Source organism: Diorhabda sublineata, chromosome 1, assembly GCF_026230105.1.
Source record: "Diorhabda sublineata isolate icDioSubl1.1 chromosome 1, icDioSubl1.1, whole genome shotgun sequence".
Classification (NCBI taxonomy): domain Eukaryota; kingdom Metazoa; phylum Arthropoda; class Insecta; order Coleoptera; family Chrysomelidae; genus Diorhabda; species Diorhabda sublineata.
In genome coordinates, this window is record NC_079474.1 from 14,156,972 (window position 1) to 14,177,265 (window position 20,294).

Below are 20,294 nucleotides of genomic sequence, written 5' to 3' on the forward strand. Positions count from 1 at the left end.
TGATTTAGTCTCTTCCCGATTGCCAAATAATATTTGAAATATTTTACTGGAAAATCACTTTCTAGAAAATAAAATCCAAACTAGTTTATTGATAAATTTATTAGGTACAAATATACAAATGGATACAGTGATAAAATATACAAAACTTCATAGAAGATAATAAGTAAAGGCATTAGATTTAATTCTAAACTCAATACTTTTCTCGGAATCACTAAATTTGCAAAACTATCACGAAATTCACTTTCTAAAATAGATATAATGAAATATCTACAGAAAAGAAAGCTACATTTTCAAGAGACATCACTACTTCATACCACAATATACTCAGCTGATATTTCAGGAAATAAATTCATAAAATTGGTTTCTATATTGATCTGACTATATAGATGATCGAGAATTGAATCTGATCTTTGTGTGGATAGTTTCGAAAGGGTTCAGTAGAGGAAGACGTATGAACGGTTGCCTAACCAATAAATTAGTTTTTTCATGTATACTCAAAGTTTGAAAGACTCTGAAGACTCAGAGTGGTCAAGCTAAAATATGAGGGACAATTTTTCTTTTTCAACACTTTTACAAATAAATTTTTTAAGTTTTTGGTTTCGATATGTCAAATGTTTATCATTTACCTATAATAGATTGTTCACGCCTTATTTGTATTGAGACTACTGTTATACAGCTAACGATTTTCATGGGTTTCTTTGAAAAAATTTGATTGTGGTAAGAAGGGAAAATTATACAAGATTCAGATTTAAATATTTTCACTTGCTTGAAATATAGTTAAACAATCTTGTACATTGGCCACTGTTAGTAAGTAAGCAAACGTTTATGTTAGTGAGTTAGATAAATAATTAGATCACAAAATGAATGAGATTATTTTTTTAATACCTCGTACTACTAGAAAGTACATAATTCTAAACGCTGTAGTGGGCTGGTGCCCCTGAATAGTTACATTTTGACATTCTGCCAGTTGTCACATTTGTTCATCATCATCGTCGAGCTCATCAAATATAAGGTGCAAATCTTCATTTCACCAAATCTCCTAATAATATTGTAAAAATGGAAACAATATGAAAAAAAATACATTTGGATCCCCCGTGTCATGTTAAAATGACTACCTCCAGAACCTAAGTTTGTCAGTAAAATCATCTATAAAACGTGAAAAAAACTATGTGTAGTTTAAACCGACGTTTGTGGTTCAAACTTCACTTGTAAAATTAGGTCTCAAGTAACTTTTAAATCAAATGATTTAAATCCCAAAGTCAAATGTCAAACATGAATCAGTGCTACCAATCGACCACCTACGTTACGATGTAACTTCCCTAATGTATATTTTTAACAATTTTTCTATAAATATATAATGTGAACACAAGCCGAAACAGAGAAAGCCATTCCAATTGGAGCTCTTGCTGTAATGAAAAGTCTTTTGTCATTCATATTTTCATATACTTTTCCAGCTAATAATGATTTTCTTTATTAGCTGTTCCATGTTCATTACAGAAACATTTAACTGGGTGTATGTGACAACTGTCAAAATGGAAGGTTAGTTTTTGATACTCGTCAAATCTTATATCAAATAAAAGCACTTAAACAGCTGGATGTTAGTTTTATTCCATGAAAAATACGAAGAGTATTGACCTCCAAGGGCTTTGGAGAATATACTTATTATTCTTTTTCATAAATAAACTATATTATGATTCAGCAACTAATAGTATGTTAATTTAGTAATTCCATTAATATATTAGAAAATTAGAGTTAAAGAGAATGAAATTACAAATTATAATATAAAATATGGGATATTATTAAGGTTATTTGGAGAAAATGTGGATTAAAATCAATCAAATATTCTTATTATTGCTAACTGTTAATATTTTGGTTATAGGATTAGTTTTTATCTAACGTTGAAGTTAAGAGCCATCTAATTTCACAATAACATCATTTCAAATACTATTTTCGGATCTTAAGACCTTTAAATATGATAAATTTAAAAAAGTTAAGTGGACAAAAAAGAAGAGTAGTGTTAGAAACTGTGTGAGAGTATTCAGAACTCTACAAGTGCGCCGCCACTGTGAACCTACACAATTAAAAAGAAAAAAAGGAAGAAAGAACTCACCAAATGATGATAAAGAGAAAATAATTATGAAATAGTTTATGAAGAAGTCTAATTAATAAGTTTAGAATTACAAAAAGTTAAAAAGATACTTCTGAAGAGTTGCAAATTGTAGTAGATTTAATAGGACATGTGAATGAATGAGTGTTTCCAGTAAATGAAATAATATTTACACGTGTTTAAATCATCAGGTTTTTGTGTCCTAAATACGCTGATTACAAAAGGTAATCTTGAGGTCAACGAAATGGCCAAATAAACTGCGTCAATGCCATTCGTTGGACCTGAACGACAGCCAGGAAAACGGTCTAAAATGTTTGAAATTTTATTATATACGATATGAATTATCAATGAAAATAGCAAAACTTTATCAGCTTTCTACTTGTTATAATATTAATAAAGCTGGTTTAAATCACTTCTTCGAAAAAATGACAACTAACATTAGTCAGATAAAACATGCTTGTTATAAGTATTATAAATAAAAATATGACGTAAACAGTGGCCTCATGTCACTGAAAACGCAATAAAACGAATAAACTTTACTCCATAACTTCTGTTTTTCACTTTAACTATAGTCAAAAAGTAAATATTTCGTCAAACATTTCGGTAAATCAAAATCTGATACAATAGTCAACAGTTTAGGTCCCAAGAGTTTCCTCAAGTACAGCCTAACCTGTCGTTTCAAACTCAACGGACACGTGGATAATTTTAAAAGCGCCGCCTTTTGTTCCGGAGATAAAACATTGTTTCTTCTTATCATACAAGGATCGAAAGATTCACTGGATTCTAACAGAAGAAAGAAGATTGAAAGGCAATCGTCGGAGATGACATTTTGGAGATAATTCAGCATTCCGTCTGGATCTCTAAATTGAGTTTTCATCACAACCTGAAACATACAGTACAGATATTATAATGAGTTGATCAATAAATCAAAAAAATAAACTATCGAGTAATAAGCGTTTGAAATTCAAATACTACCAGAGTTACTCTTATATTAACTATTTGCATGACATTATTTGAGATTAGATTGTACAATAGAAGAGATTTTCCATTTTTTTCACTTATGACACTATTTTACAAGATTCCAAATCATTGTGGAACATTGCGGTTCATTGTGGAAACTTTAGTATCATTTTTGGAAGATTCCAGGTCATTGTGACACTATACAAATCGTTGTGGACGATTAAAGATAATTTTTTATAATAACTGATCAGTGTGGAATATTCAATATCATTTTGAACGATTACAGTTCAATGTGAAAGACTTCAGATCGTTGTGGAACATTGCAGTTTATTTTGGAAGATTCCAGGTCATTGTGACACTTTACAAATCGTTGTGGCCGATTCCAGACAATTTTTTATCATAACTGATCAGTGTGAAATATTAAATATCATTTTGAACGATTACAGTTCAATGGGAAAGACACCAGATCGTTGTGGAACATTGCAGTTCATTTTGGAAGATTCCAGATCATTGTGGCACTTTACAGATAATTGTGGAAGATTTCAGATTATTGAGAAACATTGTAGGTAATTTTTACACATTTCAAATCCTTGTGTAACATTGCAGTTCATTTTTAAGCATTCCAAATCATTATGGAAGATTCCAGATCATTGTGAAACATTGCATTTCATTGTGGAACCTTCAGTATTATTTTTGGAAGATTCCAGGTCATTGTGACACTTTAAAAATCGTTGTGGACGATTCCAGATAATTTTTTATCATAACTGATCAGTGTGAAATATTAAATATCATTTTGAACGATTACAGTTCAATGGGAAAGACACCAGATCGTTGTGGAACATTGCAGTTCATTTTGGAAGATTCCAGATCATTGTGGCACTTTACAGATCATTGTGGAAGATTTCAGATTATTGAGAAACATTGTAGTTAATTTTTACACATTTCAAATCCTTGTGTAACATTGCAGCTCATTTTTAAGCATTCCAAATCATTATGGAAGATTCCAGATCATTGTGAAACATTGCATTTCATTGTGGAACCTTCAGTATCATTTTTGGAAGATTCCAGGTCATTGTGACACTTTAAAAATCGTTGTGGACGATTCCAGATAATTTTTTATCATAACTGATCAGTGTGGAATATTCAATATCATTTTGAACGATTACAGTTCAATGTGAAAGACTCCAGATCATTGTGAAACATTGCAGTTCATTTTGGAAGATTCCAGATCATTGTGGCACTTTACAGATCATTGTGGAAGATTTAAAATTATTGAGAAACTTTGTAGTTAATTTTTAAACATTCCAAATCATTATGGAAGATTCCAGATCATTGTGAAACATTGCATTTCATTGTGGAACCTTCAGTATCATTTTTGGAAGATTCCAGGTCATTGTGACACTTTAAAAATCGTTGTGGACGATTCCAGATAATTTTTTATCATAACTGATCAGTGTGAAATATTCAATATAATTTTGAACGATTACAGTTCAATGTGAAAGACTCCAGATCATTGTGAAACATTGCAGTTCATTTTGGAAGATTCCAGATCATTGTGGCACTTTACAGATCATTGTGGAAGATTTAAAATTATTGAGAAACTTTGTAGTTAATTTTTAAGCATTCCAAATCTTTATGGAAGATTCCAGATCATTGTGAAACATTGCATTTCATTATGGAACCTTCAGTATCATTTTTGGAAGATTCCAGGTCATTGTGACACTTTAAAAATCGTTGTGGACGATTCCAGATAATTTTTTATCATAACTGATCAGTGTGAAATATTCAATATAATTTTGAACGATTACAGTTCAATGTGAAAGACTCCAGATCATTGTGGAACATTGCAGTTCATTTTGGAAGATTCCAGATCATTGTGGCACTTTACAGATCATTGTGGAAGATTTAAAATTATTGAGAAACTTTGTAGTTAATTTTTAAACATTCCAAATCATTATGGAAGATTCCAGATCATTGTGAAACATTGCATTTCATTGTGGAACCTTCAGTATCATTTTTGGAAAATTCCAGGTCATTGTGACACTTTAAAAATCGTTGTGGACGATTCCAGATAATTTTTTATCATAACTGATCAGTGTGGAATATTCAATATAATTTTGAACGATTACAGTTCAATGTGAAAGACTCCAGATCGTTGTGGAACATTGCAGTTCATTTTAGAAGATTCCAGATCATTGTGGCACTTTACAGATCATTGTGGAAGATTTCAGATTATTGAGAAACTTTGTAGTTAATTTTTAAGTATTCTACATCATTGTGGAAGATTCCAGATCATCGTGGAATATTACAGATCATTTTATTATTAATTAGAATTATTAATTCTTCTTTTTTTGCTTTTCCCCTTTCACTGTGTTTCTTCTATATTTTTCCTTCTATTATCCGTCGCTGATCCTTCTTTCCTGCATCTTTCTCACCTTCGATTATATGGGTAGAATGAATAAATGTTTAGTACTGGTGTTTAATAGACGACATCAATCAAAACAGTTTGATAATGATGATGGTCAAGAAGTTGACAAAACGTTTAGGAAGATAAAACAATAGTTTAGTATTTGTTAGATCTAATATTATCAATCAGAATACTTATGAGATATCTCTTAACTCATCATGTGCTGAAAAGTCGAATGAGAACATTTGGATCAGACTCATAATTTTAATACAGCTGGTATTTGATAGCTCAAATTATTATCACATACCCTAGCGCCGTACTGAAGTAATAGATGTACTACATCCAAGCTGGGGTGTTCGTTGCTAGCTAAATACTCCACTAATACAGGTCTTAGTTGAGAATTTCTGTCGAATTCGTCGTTGTAAACTTTTAGATTTGGATCTGCTCCTGATTGAAGTAACATCTGTAAATAATAAAATTTAACTTATAATCATTGTGGACTTAGATAAGAAGTTATTTATTTTTACTCACAGTCATAATTTCGTATCTATTTGGAATATTATCGGCACAAGCGACATGTAGTGGTGAACCAATTATTGGTGAGCTGCAATTAACATCAGCGCCTGAAAATTATGATAAATTGATACTGGTTGAACTGATTACCAGATAGATAAACTGTAGTAATAAAAGAAAAAAAGCAAATGATGAAAAGTTAGAGCAGAAAAGAGTAATAGCAATTCTGGACCAATAAGATGTTTAAGTAATAAGTTAATAGAAAATAAACTGTAAGCACAAAGAGTACTACAAAGGGCAGGACCATACATAGTAAGTTGTTAGTGTTTTCTTTAGGAGGTATAATGTTTTCGATAGCTTCCCCATTATCCCACGCAGATGGACAACCTGAGCGTGAACAATCTTCAAGTTTATCGGTAAACGATATCTATAAAACGTGAAAAAGTCGATATCTGTAAAACTGCATATAAAAGGATCAAATCAACGCTGTGTCCTTGGCTCATTAACTGTGTCTTCCTCTCCTATTTCACATATTTTTTTCACTTTAAACTTTTCACACATTTTGACGATTGTTCAACCAGAAGGTCGTTAAGAATTAGTAAGGTAAGTCACGATGAATCAAAAACGTGTAATTCGAGTCGATTAATAAACGGGTACAGTTAGAAATAATGTAACAAAACTTTGTATCTATAACATTCATTTTGTAAATCACAACATAATATTTTGTAAAAATATAAGATTATGCATAATACATGTGGATAGACATATTGATATTTCTCACATACCGACGTTTTGACGTTTTGTTAACTGAAAAATTTATCAGTGATTTGAAGATATGGTTTTATTAGTTTCCACTAATTGGAGGCCCCTTCCTTTTAATCGACACAGTATGAAAGCCGAAATTACTTATGATATACCCTTTGTATAACTTTATAATTGCTTGTATTAGTTGTGCTTTCTTGAATATGTAGTAAATGGAATGGTATCCACTACCTGGTAATCAATTTTAAGCCTATAATCACCAATAATTCCATGGAACAGGGTCCTTATAGAATAATACTTAAGTAATACTTTTCCTCGGTTTTTAATTGTTTTTCCGGGTAAAGATAATGTTCAATTTTGAAAACTATTATAAATTTTTCATTCACTTACCTGATTTGATAAGAAGTTCAATAATCTGTGGATCGCCTTTCAAAATTGCCAGATCTAAGGGGCTAGGTTTTCCGAGTTCATATTCTTCGTCGTAGTTTAACTTAGCCCCTTGTTTTATCATCAAATTCACAATTTCGTAGTTTCCCGATAAAACCGCATAGTGTAATACCTAATAAAAATATTCAATTATTTAATGTTTCGAAATAAAGAAGTTTAATGCTCAGAACTCTTCTGATGTTGACTATTTCTTAGCTTAACTATAGAACTACACAGATTTCAGACTCCTACTGTGAAAAGTTAAGTTGGAAGTAAATTTAAAATAGAGTGATTTTCCTCAGGTATCTTAATACGGGTTTATAGCCACAATTTCGATATATAGGAGCCACAATTGAGCTCTCGGATACCTATGAATATTTAAGAACCATCTTCACATTTAATTAAACATTTTTGAGTAATCTAAGACAGCAAAAACAAAAAACGAGACTGTATAACATCGTTGTACTCCCTACCGTCATATATGTAAGAGGTTTTTGGAAAAACCTATTACTTCAAACGCAAACAGTAGCTTATATCATTAGAAGCCAAATTGGTCTCTGTAGAATAAGCTACTTTGTAATAAAGCAGACCTAGTGCTCGAGCTAAGAATAGAAGATAAAAACTCCAAAACGTACCCTCATACAGCACTTCAGTCTCTGAAGACGATAACTTGGTTATCGAAACGCGCTTTAGACAGTGTAATTGTGAATATTGGTATCGTGGTGTTGTAAACAGTGTATTCAGTAAATCCATCATCTCCTAAATTTATTTTAACCGAGTTTATTGCTCCAAAATCAATTGATTTCTGGTCAATTTGGGCAAATTTTGTCAATTTTTTTTTTGATTACCGTTTCACTCATTTTTACTCACCGTTCTGTAGTCATGTCTTTCATCTGCCATTGCATTGACATCCGCTCCATATTTTATCAATAATAAAACTGCTTCCATTCCCTAAAACAAATTCTTACATTTTTTAATTTGATGCTGTGCAGTGTGGTCTAAACCAAACAGTAAGCATAAGACGACAAAAACTAAGGAGGACAAGAAGATGAGAAAAAACTAGGAGAAGCTCGGTCAGCAGAATGGATGGTGAAATGGATGAAGAGTTGGTGATAAGACGTAAAGCTTTGTAAGAACTATTTACTCAATAGTTTCTCAAATCTTACTTGGGGTTGTCTGACAGCTTTCATTAAAGGAGTGAGTCCGGATCTATCTCTACTATCCGGGTTCGCTCCAAAAGTTAATAATAGCTCCAAGAATTCTAAATCATTAACTAAATTAATTTCGGAACCGAAGAAATATCTTTTGTTAGGATCGGCACCGTGTTCAAGTAACATCTTAGCTATATCCATATGTTTATTCCTAATTGCAAGTCTCAAAGGTTCGTCGCATTTAGTTGTTCTCGGAAATTCTTCATCGGTATCTTCTCTATAATTGACTTTTGCACCGGATGCGAGAAGCAGACGAACCACTTCCGTGTAACTGAAACAACCGGTAGCTGTGATTATGAAACTAAATTATGGTAAATCCAAAGTTTTAACTTACCCATGTTCGGCTGATAGATGCAGAGGACTGTAACCACATTCATCTGTAGCATTTACGTCTCCTCCTCGGGTCACTAATAATTGAGTAGCTTCGTAGTACCTCTGCCAAACAGCATAATGTAATGGCATCAACCCCTGAGTAACTGGTTCATTAACCTAATAATAATAATTTATATTTTCACTCAATGCCTGTGGTAGTACTTTCATTTTAATATCACCTTTGCTCCACATGCCAATAAAATTCTTATTTCATCCAAAGGTACCATACGAATTATAGAATCTGCCAATTCCCTCTGAAGAGGGTTGGTAATACATTCAGTCGGCATCTGAAAATCACAAAATAATATATTTAGCTAATCCGTTATCTTTTTTGTTATAGTTATAGATATTTTAGACAGGATTTGTCCAAACAACAAAATAAAATTTTGCAGTGTTCAACTATAGTCCATTCTTGTAGCATTTGAAAGTAATTACATTAATGAAAGTAATAAGAATAAGGTCATGTAATGTACCAAAATTATTAGGAATTTATTATTGCTTCTGTATTATTATTAGATTAATTCTGATCATAGTATAATCAAAATGTTTAAGGAGTTACTATCGAATAAAAACTAAAATATCAGTATACAATTAGATACAATTTAATTGTAAAAATTATCAGTTTGCTTCGTTATTTTCGCCTGCGGTAGCGACTAGCCAAAGTACTTCGAACAGATCGAATCAATACCTTGCACAAGCACTTCGCTCAATATTATAAAATTGTTTTGTTAATTATTTAGTTTAGGTTGCATACGCTCGATTTTCTTGAAATTTTAGTATATTGTGGAGAAAATTATGCTGATTAAATATATATATATATATATATATATATATATATATATATATATATGTAAAGAAAAATATAATTTTCTTTTGCGTGTTATTTTTCCGTACGTCACATAAAGTCCGTTTGTGACAGATGATCTGTCACTGTCATCGATGGGAAGCAGGGCATAACCTCGAATGTCGTGTTGTGTGATTGTGTGCTGGAAAACAATTTCATTTTTAAGTTTATTTTAATTTGTGATTTTGGAACAGACATTGTTAATAATAACATTAAATGTCGTTTCTTTCCTTACAGGTATGAAATATTTGTTTAGTACTAAATAGGTGCATACTTTTGTTTCATGTAATTTTTAGTTTACATGTTAATAACAATAAATCTCTTTTCTTACAGAGAAACACAATTGTGTTTGATTGACTGTGTCACCAAAACCACAGATATATTGAAAATTGTCTTATAAAACGACATTTAATGTTATTATTAACAATGTCTGTTCCAAAATCACAAATTAAAATAAACTTAAAATATGAAATTGATAGGTTAGGTTAGGTTAGGTTAGGTTAGGTTAGGTTAGGTTAGGCTCATACTCAAAATATTGAGCGAGATATTCGTGATAACGTATTTCGTTATGGAAGAACTAGAACTCATTATCGTCAGTATTTTGTGGAATTTCTATTTGAAAGTAATTATTCATATTGATAGAATTGAAGCATTTATTGAAGAAATATCACGAATATTTCCAATAGAAATTGATGATTATTTGTACGTGTAAATAAATGATTATTATTAGAAATTGATTTGTGTCATTACATTAGGCATAACTAATGTTGGAGAGGATTGGGAGCGGGGGGGGGGTATGTTAAAAGATAGTCTAAATGCTCAACAGTCCCTCCCGCGCCTCTAATCCTCTCCAATATCAAGTATTTACAAAATATCAACTAATCAAGATAGTGTACATTTTCCAATGTTCAAACATATTCAAAAATATTCTTTATTAGCATAAAAAACTGTATAACAAACTAAAATTTCAAGAAAATCGGGCATGTGCAGCCTAAACTAAATAATTACCACTATTTTAATTGTTTTTTACCACAAACTATATTTAAAATTAATTATCGAACATCGAAGCAAATTGAAATTTTGTTGCTACGTAAAATTTATTAACGACGCGGTCGTTTTGATTTGAATTTTGATCTGATCTGTGTTAAACCCAGTCCTGGTTCTTATATCTATCGCAGCTCGTATCACAATTTAATACTTACATAAGTTTTTGTTAGAAAGTAGTTACTGTTATGTGAAACTATATTGAACAACATTCTACGGTTTCTCGGCATTTTTTTTGAAGAAATTTTTTAGTACACTTATTGCTGGTTTCTAAGCTAAAACAAAAGCATTGGGATCTAAACTAATTCACGAAACACGCCCCAGTGAACGTTACGTTTTTCTATTTATAAAATCATTGTGACGTTCAACATGCCAACAGTATTAAAAAGTTTATCGTTTGCTCTCACATCTTAGAAAAATATTATTTGTCAAGCAAAACATGTAAGCTAATGGTTAGCTCAAGACCCGCAGTGATAGAATTACTGGACATGATGCTGTTGATGCCTTCCATTTCTTTGGTGAAATTCCAAGGAGTAAGCATTAGAATCAACCAAAAAAGGGATGGAGTAGGCAGATTGAGACCACGGAATCGTCTCTCTCTTTATAACATCTTCGAAGTGGGAGTCTAAACGGTTAGAATTTTGAGAATTCCAACGCGGTTCAACCCGCGAACCGAGTTCTTCTGTTTATAATGTTCGTTTACATCTTATAAGCATTTCGTACTTGAGAAAGAAGATTTATTTATTTTGGTAGGTTATGCAAAATCATCGAAGTGAAACTGTCAATATTGAAGTGGCTAGAGTCACTCCAGAGTCACTCTAGAGCGTCCCGAAAGTGTTTTGCAGTACGGAACTGTCACTTTCACAACATGGAATACTAAAAACGCAACTTTCGGTATGTAAATAAATAGAGAACGAACAACTTCCAGATGGCGTCGTCTTAAAACGTAATTTGTTATTTACAAATTATAGTTCTATGTTTTGACTGCATTTATCTCATATGTTTTTTTTTGAAACCACACATTTACCCTTAATTATCCTATATATTGTTCGTAGTAGTACTGGATATCAATACACTAAACGATTTAAATATCCTCACTACTTATACAAGAGATCTATTTTTAAAATGTTAGCATAATGTTTGTATATATAAATATATCCTGATTCCAGTTAACCTTATAAATAGTTTGTTTTGTACATGTATTTATAAAATATTCGCGTCTCTCGACATCCTATATTCGTAATCTACAACATTCGAAAACAAAAGCCTTTGTTGTGATTCCACGAAGGAATTTAACTATGCTTTGCTTTCTAATATTTATACCACATTTAAAATAAGATCATAAAAATGAAAATCAAAACGTATTTTGAAAATTGGATGTGCAAGAAGAGCAGCGAAGAAAATCAACTTCATCACTTCACAACTTCATCACTCATATGTATTGGTGGTCAAACGAAATCAGTAGATAATGATTTTTTCTAACAAGATGATGCACCACGACATTACTGTAGAACTGTATATCTTCGTAAGCACGATTCTCCAAAATCTTTAATTACTTAGTCCACCTTCAGAATTAAAGGCTCAATATTTTACAATGCAAAAAAATGCACAATCACTTGCCAATTGAAATCGAATCGATATAATCTTTTCCCCCATTCCTCAATAATTTGAGGGCGTATTTACTGTAAAGTGTCTTCTACTAAGTAAACGATTTCTATTTTAATAATAATATTTAATTCCGTTCATGCTGCATACTATGGATTTATATTACTATTACCTATAATTTTGTCACAAATTGTGGTCTTTATAAAAATATTATTTGACATTGACAAAATTAGATTGATTAATAGATCATCTACAACATGAATAACAAAATAGAAATCTGAAGTAAACACAAAAATTTTTTTTCTTATTTTTTCAGTTGTTATTAAACTTAAATTCTTCAGATCTTCATTATTATTGTCAATTTTCTCGTTTCAATGTATGTTAATCAGTTATAAAAATTCTCTTTTTCTTTGAATCCGTCTCAAGAATTATTGAATTTTCGTGATTGAATCTCATTGTTTGTTAATGCTTAGAATCTATTTTCTAACTTCTAAGATGTCTGTCCTATGTATAAAGTTTGTGAGTCTAAATGAAAACAGTAATTTAGGATTCTTTGAATCCGTCTCAAGAATTAATGAATTTTCGTGATTGAAGCTCATTGTTTGTTTATGCTTCTAATCTATTTTCTAACTTCTAAGATGTCTGTCCTATGTATAAAGTTTGGGAGTCTAAATGAAAACGGTAATTTAGGATTCTTTGAATCCGTCTCAAGAATTAATGAATTTTCGTGATTGAAGCTCATTGTTTGTTTATGCTTCTAATCTATTTTCTAACTTCTAAGATGTCTGTCCTATGTATAAAGTTTGGGAGTCTAAATGAAAACAGTAATTTAGGATTCTTTGAATCCGTCTCAAGAATTAATGAATTTTCTTGATTGAAGCTCATTGTTTGTTTATGCTTCTAATCTATTTTCTAACTACTAAGATGTCTGTCCTATGTATAAAGTTTGGGAGTCTAAATGAAAACGGTAATTTAGGATTCTTTGAATCCGTCTCAAGAATTATTGAATTTTCGTGATTGAATCTCATTGTTTGTTAATGCTTCTAATCTATTTTCTAACTTCTAAGATGTCTGTCCTATGTATAAAGTTTGTGAGTCTAAATGAAAACAGTAATTTAGGATTCTTTGAATCCGTCTCAAGAATTAATGAATTTTCGTGATTGAATCTCATTGTTTATTAATGCTTCGAATCTATTTTCTAACTACTAAGATGTCTGTCCTATGTATAAAGTTTGGGAGTCTAAATGAAAACGGTAATTTAGGATTCTTTGAATCCGTCTCAAGAATTATTGAATTTTCGTGATTGAATCTCATTGTTTGTTAATGCTTCTAATCTATTTTCTAACTTCTAAGATGTCTGTCCTATGTATAAAGTTTGTGAGTCTAAATGAAAACAGTAATTTAGGATTCTTTGAATCCGTCTCAAGAATTAATGAATTTTCGTGATTGAATCTCATTGTTTATTAATGCTTCGAATCTATTTTCTAACTACTAAGATGTCTGTCCTATGTATAAAGTTTGGGAGTCTAAATGAAAACGGTAATTTAGGATTCTTTGAATCCGTCTCAAGAATTATTGAATTTTCGTGATTGAATCTCATTGTTTGTTAATGCTTCTAATCTATTTTCTAACTTCTAAGATGTCTGTCCTATGTATAAAGTTTGTGAGTCTAAATGAAAACAGTAATTTAGGATTTTTGAATCCGTCTCAAGAATTAATGAATTTTCGTGATTGAAGCTCATTGTTTGTTTATGCTTCTAATCTATTTTCTAACTACTAAGATGTCTGTCCTATGTATAAAGTTTGGGAGTCTAAATGAAAACGGTAATTTAGGATTCTTTGAATCCGTCTCAAGAATTATTGAATTTCGTGATTGAATCTCATTGTTTGTTAATGCTTCTAATCTATTTTCTAACTTCTAAGATGTCTGTCCTATGTATAAAGTTTGGGAGTCTAAATGAAAACGGTAATTTAGGATTCTTTGAATCCGTCTCAAGAATTATTGAATTTCGTGATTGAATCTCATTGTTTGTTAATGCTTCTAATCTATTTTCTAACTTCTAAGATGTCTGTCCTATGTATAAAGTTTGTGAGTCTAAATGAAAACAGTAATTTAGGATTCTTTGAATCCGTCTCAAGAATTAATGAATTTTCGTGATTGAAGCTCATTGTTTGTTTATGCTTCTAATCTATTTTCTAACTACTAAGATGTCTGTCTTATGTATAAAGTTTGTGAGTCTAAATGAAAACAGTAATTTAGGTTTCTCTTTTTCATTGAATCCTTTGACTTGTAATGCTGTTGTAAACATGATCGTGACGTGCGTGTCAATTTTGGTTTTTGTGTTCCCACCATGTTCATGATTGGTGGCACCATGGATTTTGGACCTTAGACCTCCCACCATTGTACAGTAGTTATATAAAGCGTTTCGTGTTTTATGACTTAAAGCTTGCATGTCAGCCTATGATCGAAGATTACCTCGAAATTTCAATATCTGACTACTTCTGGCTTGTTAAACCTCGTTCATTCTAAGAGTCTTTAAGAGATTTATGCTTAGATCTTAACACATCAGCTCTGGACGATTATTAGGACAGATTGCATTTGATTATTCTGATGCTTACTCTGCACTGTTATCGTTAGGTAATCAGTCTATCCGCAGACTTCATATCTTGTCTTGGTTAGTTCAGTAAGCAGTTGATCGATCACTATCGATAAGTATCCGTCTCCCAGCTGTGTAGTTGTTGTTGATATCGCGACTAACCATGGTTAAAGCCATCTTAATCGGTTCCACTGCTTGTTTTGCCAATTTCTAATGGATAGAGTGTCTTAATGTGATAAGAAAAGCATATAATGCTTCTATTAATACCTTATATCCTGTTAGATTATGGATAGCATACATGATTTCTATACACAAGGAACTTAGTAAGCAGCTCCGTTTTGATGTAAGAATCAATATTTGTTTTCATAAAGAAGGATGGGTGACTGATGGGATTTAACTTCTAAGCTGGGTCTTCTCAACAATGAAGCTAATTCTAACGTCTCTCCAAGAATGTAACCACACATAAAGCTAGCATGAAAAACCGTATCCTCAGTATTGATAGCCCCTATTAGGATAGGACTAGGTAAATTCAGTTTTTTCGTGGAGGATTTGAAAATATATTTGATTCTTCGTGAAGGATTTGGAAAGATATTTGATTTTTTCTAAAGTTTTCAAGAGTAGCCCTCTGGCAAGATATATATCTTTGTATTATGGTGAAATATGAAAAATGATTATCTAAGAGAAACATCTCATAGTTTGCTCAAAATATAATAAATGAACTATGGCTCAATCTTTGTTGTGAATGGAACAATATGAATAAACAGACTCAATACTTCAAAATCCTTGTCCTCAAGATTTCCATGAAATCTTGAAGGTTATAGATACTTTTATATGTTTGTATAAGACTTTTTTAACAATAGAACCAGATTCGGCAACATTATTTGTAAAGGTGTCAATTGATACTGTTAAATATTTAAGGACAGGAAGCTATTCACGAGAGATATTCGATTACATCATTCTTTCACATTTAAATAAGAATGAAATCTTCTTACGGTATTTCCAGTATCAATAATAAATATACGAACATTCTTCACATAATAAATTATTGAAGGTATAAATAGACAGTTGTTTATCACCTTAAGGAAACAAAAAACACTCGTGTTTATTGTCCTATTTTTTAAATATTCGCGGCTCAGTCAAAACAATAAATTCACAGTTGTGTTTTTATTTTGATTTATTTTTAGATATATAGTAGATTGTATTGATACGCATTAAAATCGGAAATCTTTCATTCTACTTCTGAAAACATAATATGAACAATTTCCTTTTTTTTAAACTTCGTTATTGTAAAAAAATTATTCGAATACTAAATTTACTATTGGTAAAATGAATATACTTGGATCTATACTTCATAAACAATTTTTTTAAACCCAAATTTAATATATTCATATACGGGGTGTTGCATAAATCCGTTATTTAACTAGATAAATAAATATATCAGCTGAAGCAGGTCGAGTTTTAATGTATAACACGCTGCTTCAAGTTGGTAAAGAAAATAAAAAAACTTTGAACTCAAACTTTAAAATATACAATGACAATCTATAAATAATGAAAATATATAAACGAATATATAAATAAGACGATGATAATAAGTCGAAAACAGATATAAGATAAAACTAGAAAAATCCAGCAGGTTAAAAGTATTGAATATCTTGGAATGACTTAACACAAAATTGGAATAAGAAATATACGAGAGGATTAGAGATTATTCAACGATATAAGACATAGTTTCTATCCAAAAAAAAAAAATAGATTAAAAAAAGAAAAGTACAAAGTACTGAAATAATGTATCTAAGAAAAATAGATAATGAAACGATATATGTCAAAATAAGGAATCACAATGGAAGATAAAACAAAATTGAGGAGAGATATATGAAGCATAAACTCACAAAAACAAGACAGGAAGATCGAGGAGGAGCTAGACAAAATAAATAAAGATACCAAGGGGAAAACAAGGATTAAGATGATATTAAAGAATAATTAATAATGGATAATAAATTGTGAATCCATTTTATATAAATTATTGAATGAATGATTTTGTTAACGTGCTATTTTATAGAAAATATATTTAATGTTTCGTCCTAACGTTGTTTTTTTTTAACAAAAAATATTATTCGAAATTTTAGAAAATACAAAAATATTTTATATCAAATTTTCGTCTTTAGTCTCAAAATTGATGTTGGTATCAAATATTCTGTATTATCAGACGAAATGCATTCCACTCCCTGCTAATATACAGAAAATACTGCAGATCTACTACAAGGAAAAATTTTTGACTTTCATCCAGTACTACATACTATTCCATTCAGTTTATATAGCAAACAAAGTTTCCAATTCACCCTACACGAAATGTCGTCGATTATACACACATAGCAAATATCCTTTTATTCACAATTGAGGAACTTGAAGGCGCTACGAAGTTTCTGAGCAAGAAGAAGGCTTCGAGACCGGATGGCATACCGAACGAGATACTGGAAGTGGTTGTTGGATGTATACAAATCTTGCATGCTAAAAGATGTCTTCTATTTACAGCCCCTTGTGCTCAACAACACATCGACCATCATGTATGAAGTATAAAATTGGAAAATTGCTGGAGAAGCTCATAAGATAGAGATTACAGCCTTCAATAGAGAACGCTGGGAGCTTGGTTTGAAGAAAATATGGATTTAATTACCTTGGACGTTAAGAACGCGTTGTGAAATACTCAATTCCTAAGCGCCGAGGTATCTTCTGAGGATTTTGAAATTTTGGACCGCTACTTAAGAAGCCGAAACCTGGTGTATGATATCACAGAGATATCACAGAATAGAATTTAAAGCAGGAGGTGCAAGTAAGAGGCTGTTGCTGATGAGCAAAGTACTTTTTTGTAGTGCAGAGAGTGGAAAAATGCAGAAGTACCAAAAGAACGACATTGAGAGTTGTTTCAGTTTCTAGGACGGACTTGTAGCCAACCGTGATGGTGATTGCAAGAGTTATTTCGATAAAACATCTTGTTTTTGAAAAGAAAAACAATATACGTGAGGAAAGTAGAGATATTTGGTGTGTGAATAGCACAAGAAGACAGAACTCGATAGAGGAATGGCAATTTTTGGGAACAAGATCGAAGAGGAAGGTGGACGAAACTATAAAAACCATGCAAGCAACCTTGGATAGAAAGTTGGATATTACTTCACACAATTTCTATATGGACATGGGTATTTTGAGCGCTACTTGCAAAGGGTGGGCAAGAGGAGTTTGCCCGAATACCCCTACTGCGATGGAGTGCAGGATAATGCTCTGGAATTGGAAGGAATTGGAGTCGTACATCGATTCATATTTGTGAAAATTATTCTTATCAAAAATAGATTTTCTCTTTGTTTATATTTAAAAGCAAGAATTTCTGAATCATTATCCTATTACATGGTTCTTTTAATGCAATTTTATTCTATATAGTAGCACTGATGACTTCACAATCTATTTTTTTATTATTGCGCTGCCTGTCCTCTGTAAATAGTATCACAATTACAAGAATATATATAAGTTGTTAATTTTAAAACGCACCACCTTGTATATTTCGATTTTTTTAAGAGGGGAGGGCTATGTAAATAGTATATCAGACACAACCCCTGAAATCTCAAATGGTTAGGGGTTTTTTTTAAAATATTTTAATATCTATTGGGAAGAAAAAAATAGTACATAAGGTGTTTTATATTATGATGTTTGCACTCTGTTTTGATTGTTAATATTATTATTTATACTAAAAAAAGATGGAAATTATTTGTATTAAGAACAACAATCAAAATTTATTATCAAATCTTTTAGCTTCGGTTGTGGAAATTTTAAGCAAAAAAATATTACCACTCGCAAGCATAATTATTCAAAATTGCGTTTGAAATTAATCATTTTAATAAATGTAATTAAGCTTGATTAAGAATATTTTGAAATCTGCGTGTATTTGGAACGATGAACAGTTTGAACTTACCTCTTATACTTCTGAAAGGGATAAAGAAGCACTTGAGACACTTTTGAAAAATGAAAACTTTTTTTCGTACCCCTAGTACGTGATTGAAAAATTAGCAATTGCACCACAAAATATTTACGTCAAACTGCGTGGTCTATTTACAAATCATCTATTTATACCACGAATTTGAAAATCATGCGCCGAATCTCGCGCTAATACGTCCAAATGTCAAGTCGCACTTCCCGAAAATCTTCAGCTCAATGTGTCCATAAACTTTGTTAAACATTTTTTTTTTATTCTCTCGACGACGAAGGGTATTGATAGCTATATTTAGATTGTTTGGTGTGTTTTATGGAAACACTCGAGCTTATTTTTGAAGTCCTTGAGCACAATTGTCTGAACAGCATCCAAATTGGCAGTTGTCCAATTGCAAAGTTTTTTCTTTTTATGGTTCAAGAGCTTCTGTTGCTTGTTATATCGTTGGTTCGTTCATAATTTAATTAATATCAAATTCAATTTGAAAAATGCATAGTTAATATCACGTAATGACATTTGAACTACATTACAGACGAATAGAGGGTATATCATGTGCCAGGGGTAATACCAACTTTTTATTTTGAATGCCTGAACACCTGTATATTATTTTTTTTTTGGATTCTGCAAAACATTCAAAAACAAGTCTTTTTGGAAAATGATCAATAGTATTTTAGCATATTAACATTGAAAAGTACATTTTAAAATAAAAACAATAAATATTTTTGCTTATCAAGAATTAAAAATTATTGATAGTAATTCAAATTTTAAATTGAAAGTTTTTTACAGATTTCTTATGAAAAACAATGAATTTATCAATGAATTTCGTTACAATTTGTTAATAAATAGAAATAAAACAATCAATAAGTTAGTTTTTGTGAGTTACCCGCAAATTTTGAGGTTATACAAATGCTCTTTACAATTGTAGATTTTTGGATAATTTGAAAAGTTTTCGAAAATTTTTTGAATATAATAGAAAAATTTCATGTTTTTTCCGTGGAAATTTGACAATTTTCTAGATATTTTCGGAAATTTTGATCATTAGTTTTTAAAATTTGGAGACTATATGGATCAGGGGAAATTTATTGTTTTGTTTTTCGAAATTTTATGGGATATTCTTGAAAGTTTCAGCTTTTTTCAGAATTTAGGCTATTTTCAGGATAATTGCTGGAATTTTTATGGATTTACTCGAAAAATTGAAATATTTTTTGAGAAATTTGATAATTTTTAGGGGTTTTTTGAAACTTGGTTCATTGCCATGGCAATTTTTGGAATATTTTAGGGTTTTCTCGAAAATTTGATGATATTCCGAACAATCTCCGAATATAGGCGATTTCTAGGACAATTTTTAAAAAACTTTGTAGTTATTCCAGAAACTGTATGTGAGTTTTTGGAGAATTTTATGTCTTTTCGAGAATATGCTGACTTTTTGGACCTTTCTCGGATTTTGAGTATTTTTGTCAAACTTTTGGA

At 31.0% G+C, this 20,294-nt stretch overlaps 1 protein-coding gene across 2 annotated transcripts; it reads right to left on the bottom strand.

The window, feature by feature from the left end:
* Positions 1-81: 81 nt before the first annotated feature.
* LOC130449390 (ankyrin-3-like) lies at positions 82-19,091 on the bottom strand. 2 transcript variants are annotated; one of them, XM_056787195.1, is made up of 9 exons: positions 18,810-19,091; positions 8,938-9,045; positions 8,721-8,875; positions 8,342-8,657; positions 8,046-8,126; positions 7,140-7,308; positions 6,006-6,097; positions 5,782-5,937; positions 82-2,990 (listed from the first exon to the last, which is right to left on the bottom strand). In XM_056787195.1, exons 2-9 carry the CDS (start codon positions 9,043-9,045, stop codon positions 2,670-2,672), a joined length of 1,398 nt encoding a protein of 465 aa, XP_056643173.1. In that variant the 5' UTR covers positions 18,810-19,091; the 3' UTR covers positions 82-2,669. The 2 variants fall into 2 exon arrangements, with proteins under 2 accessions (XP_056643173.1, XP_056643167.1); XM_056787189.1 differs by lacking the exon at positions 18,810-19,091 and adding an exon at positions 10,805-11,262.
* Positions 19,092-20,294: the final 1,203 nt, after the last annotated feature.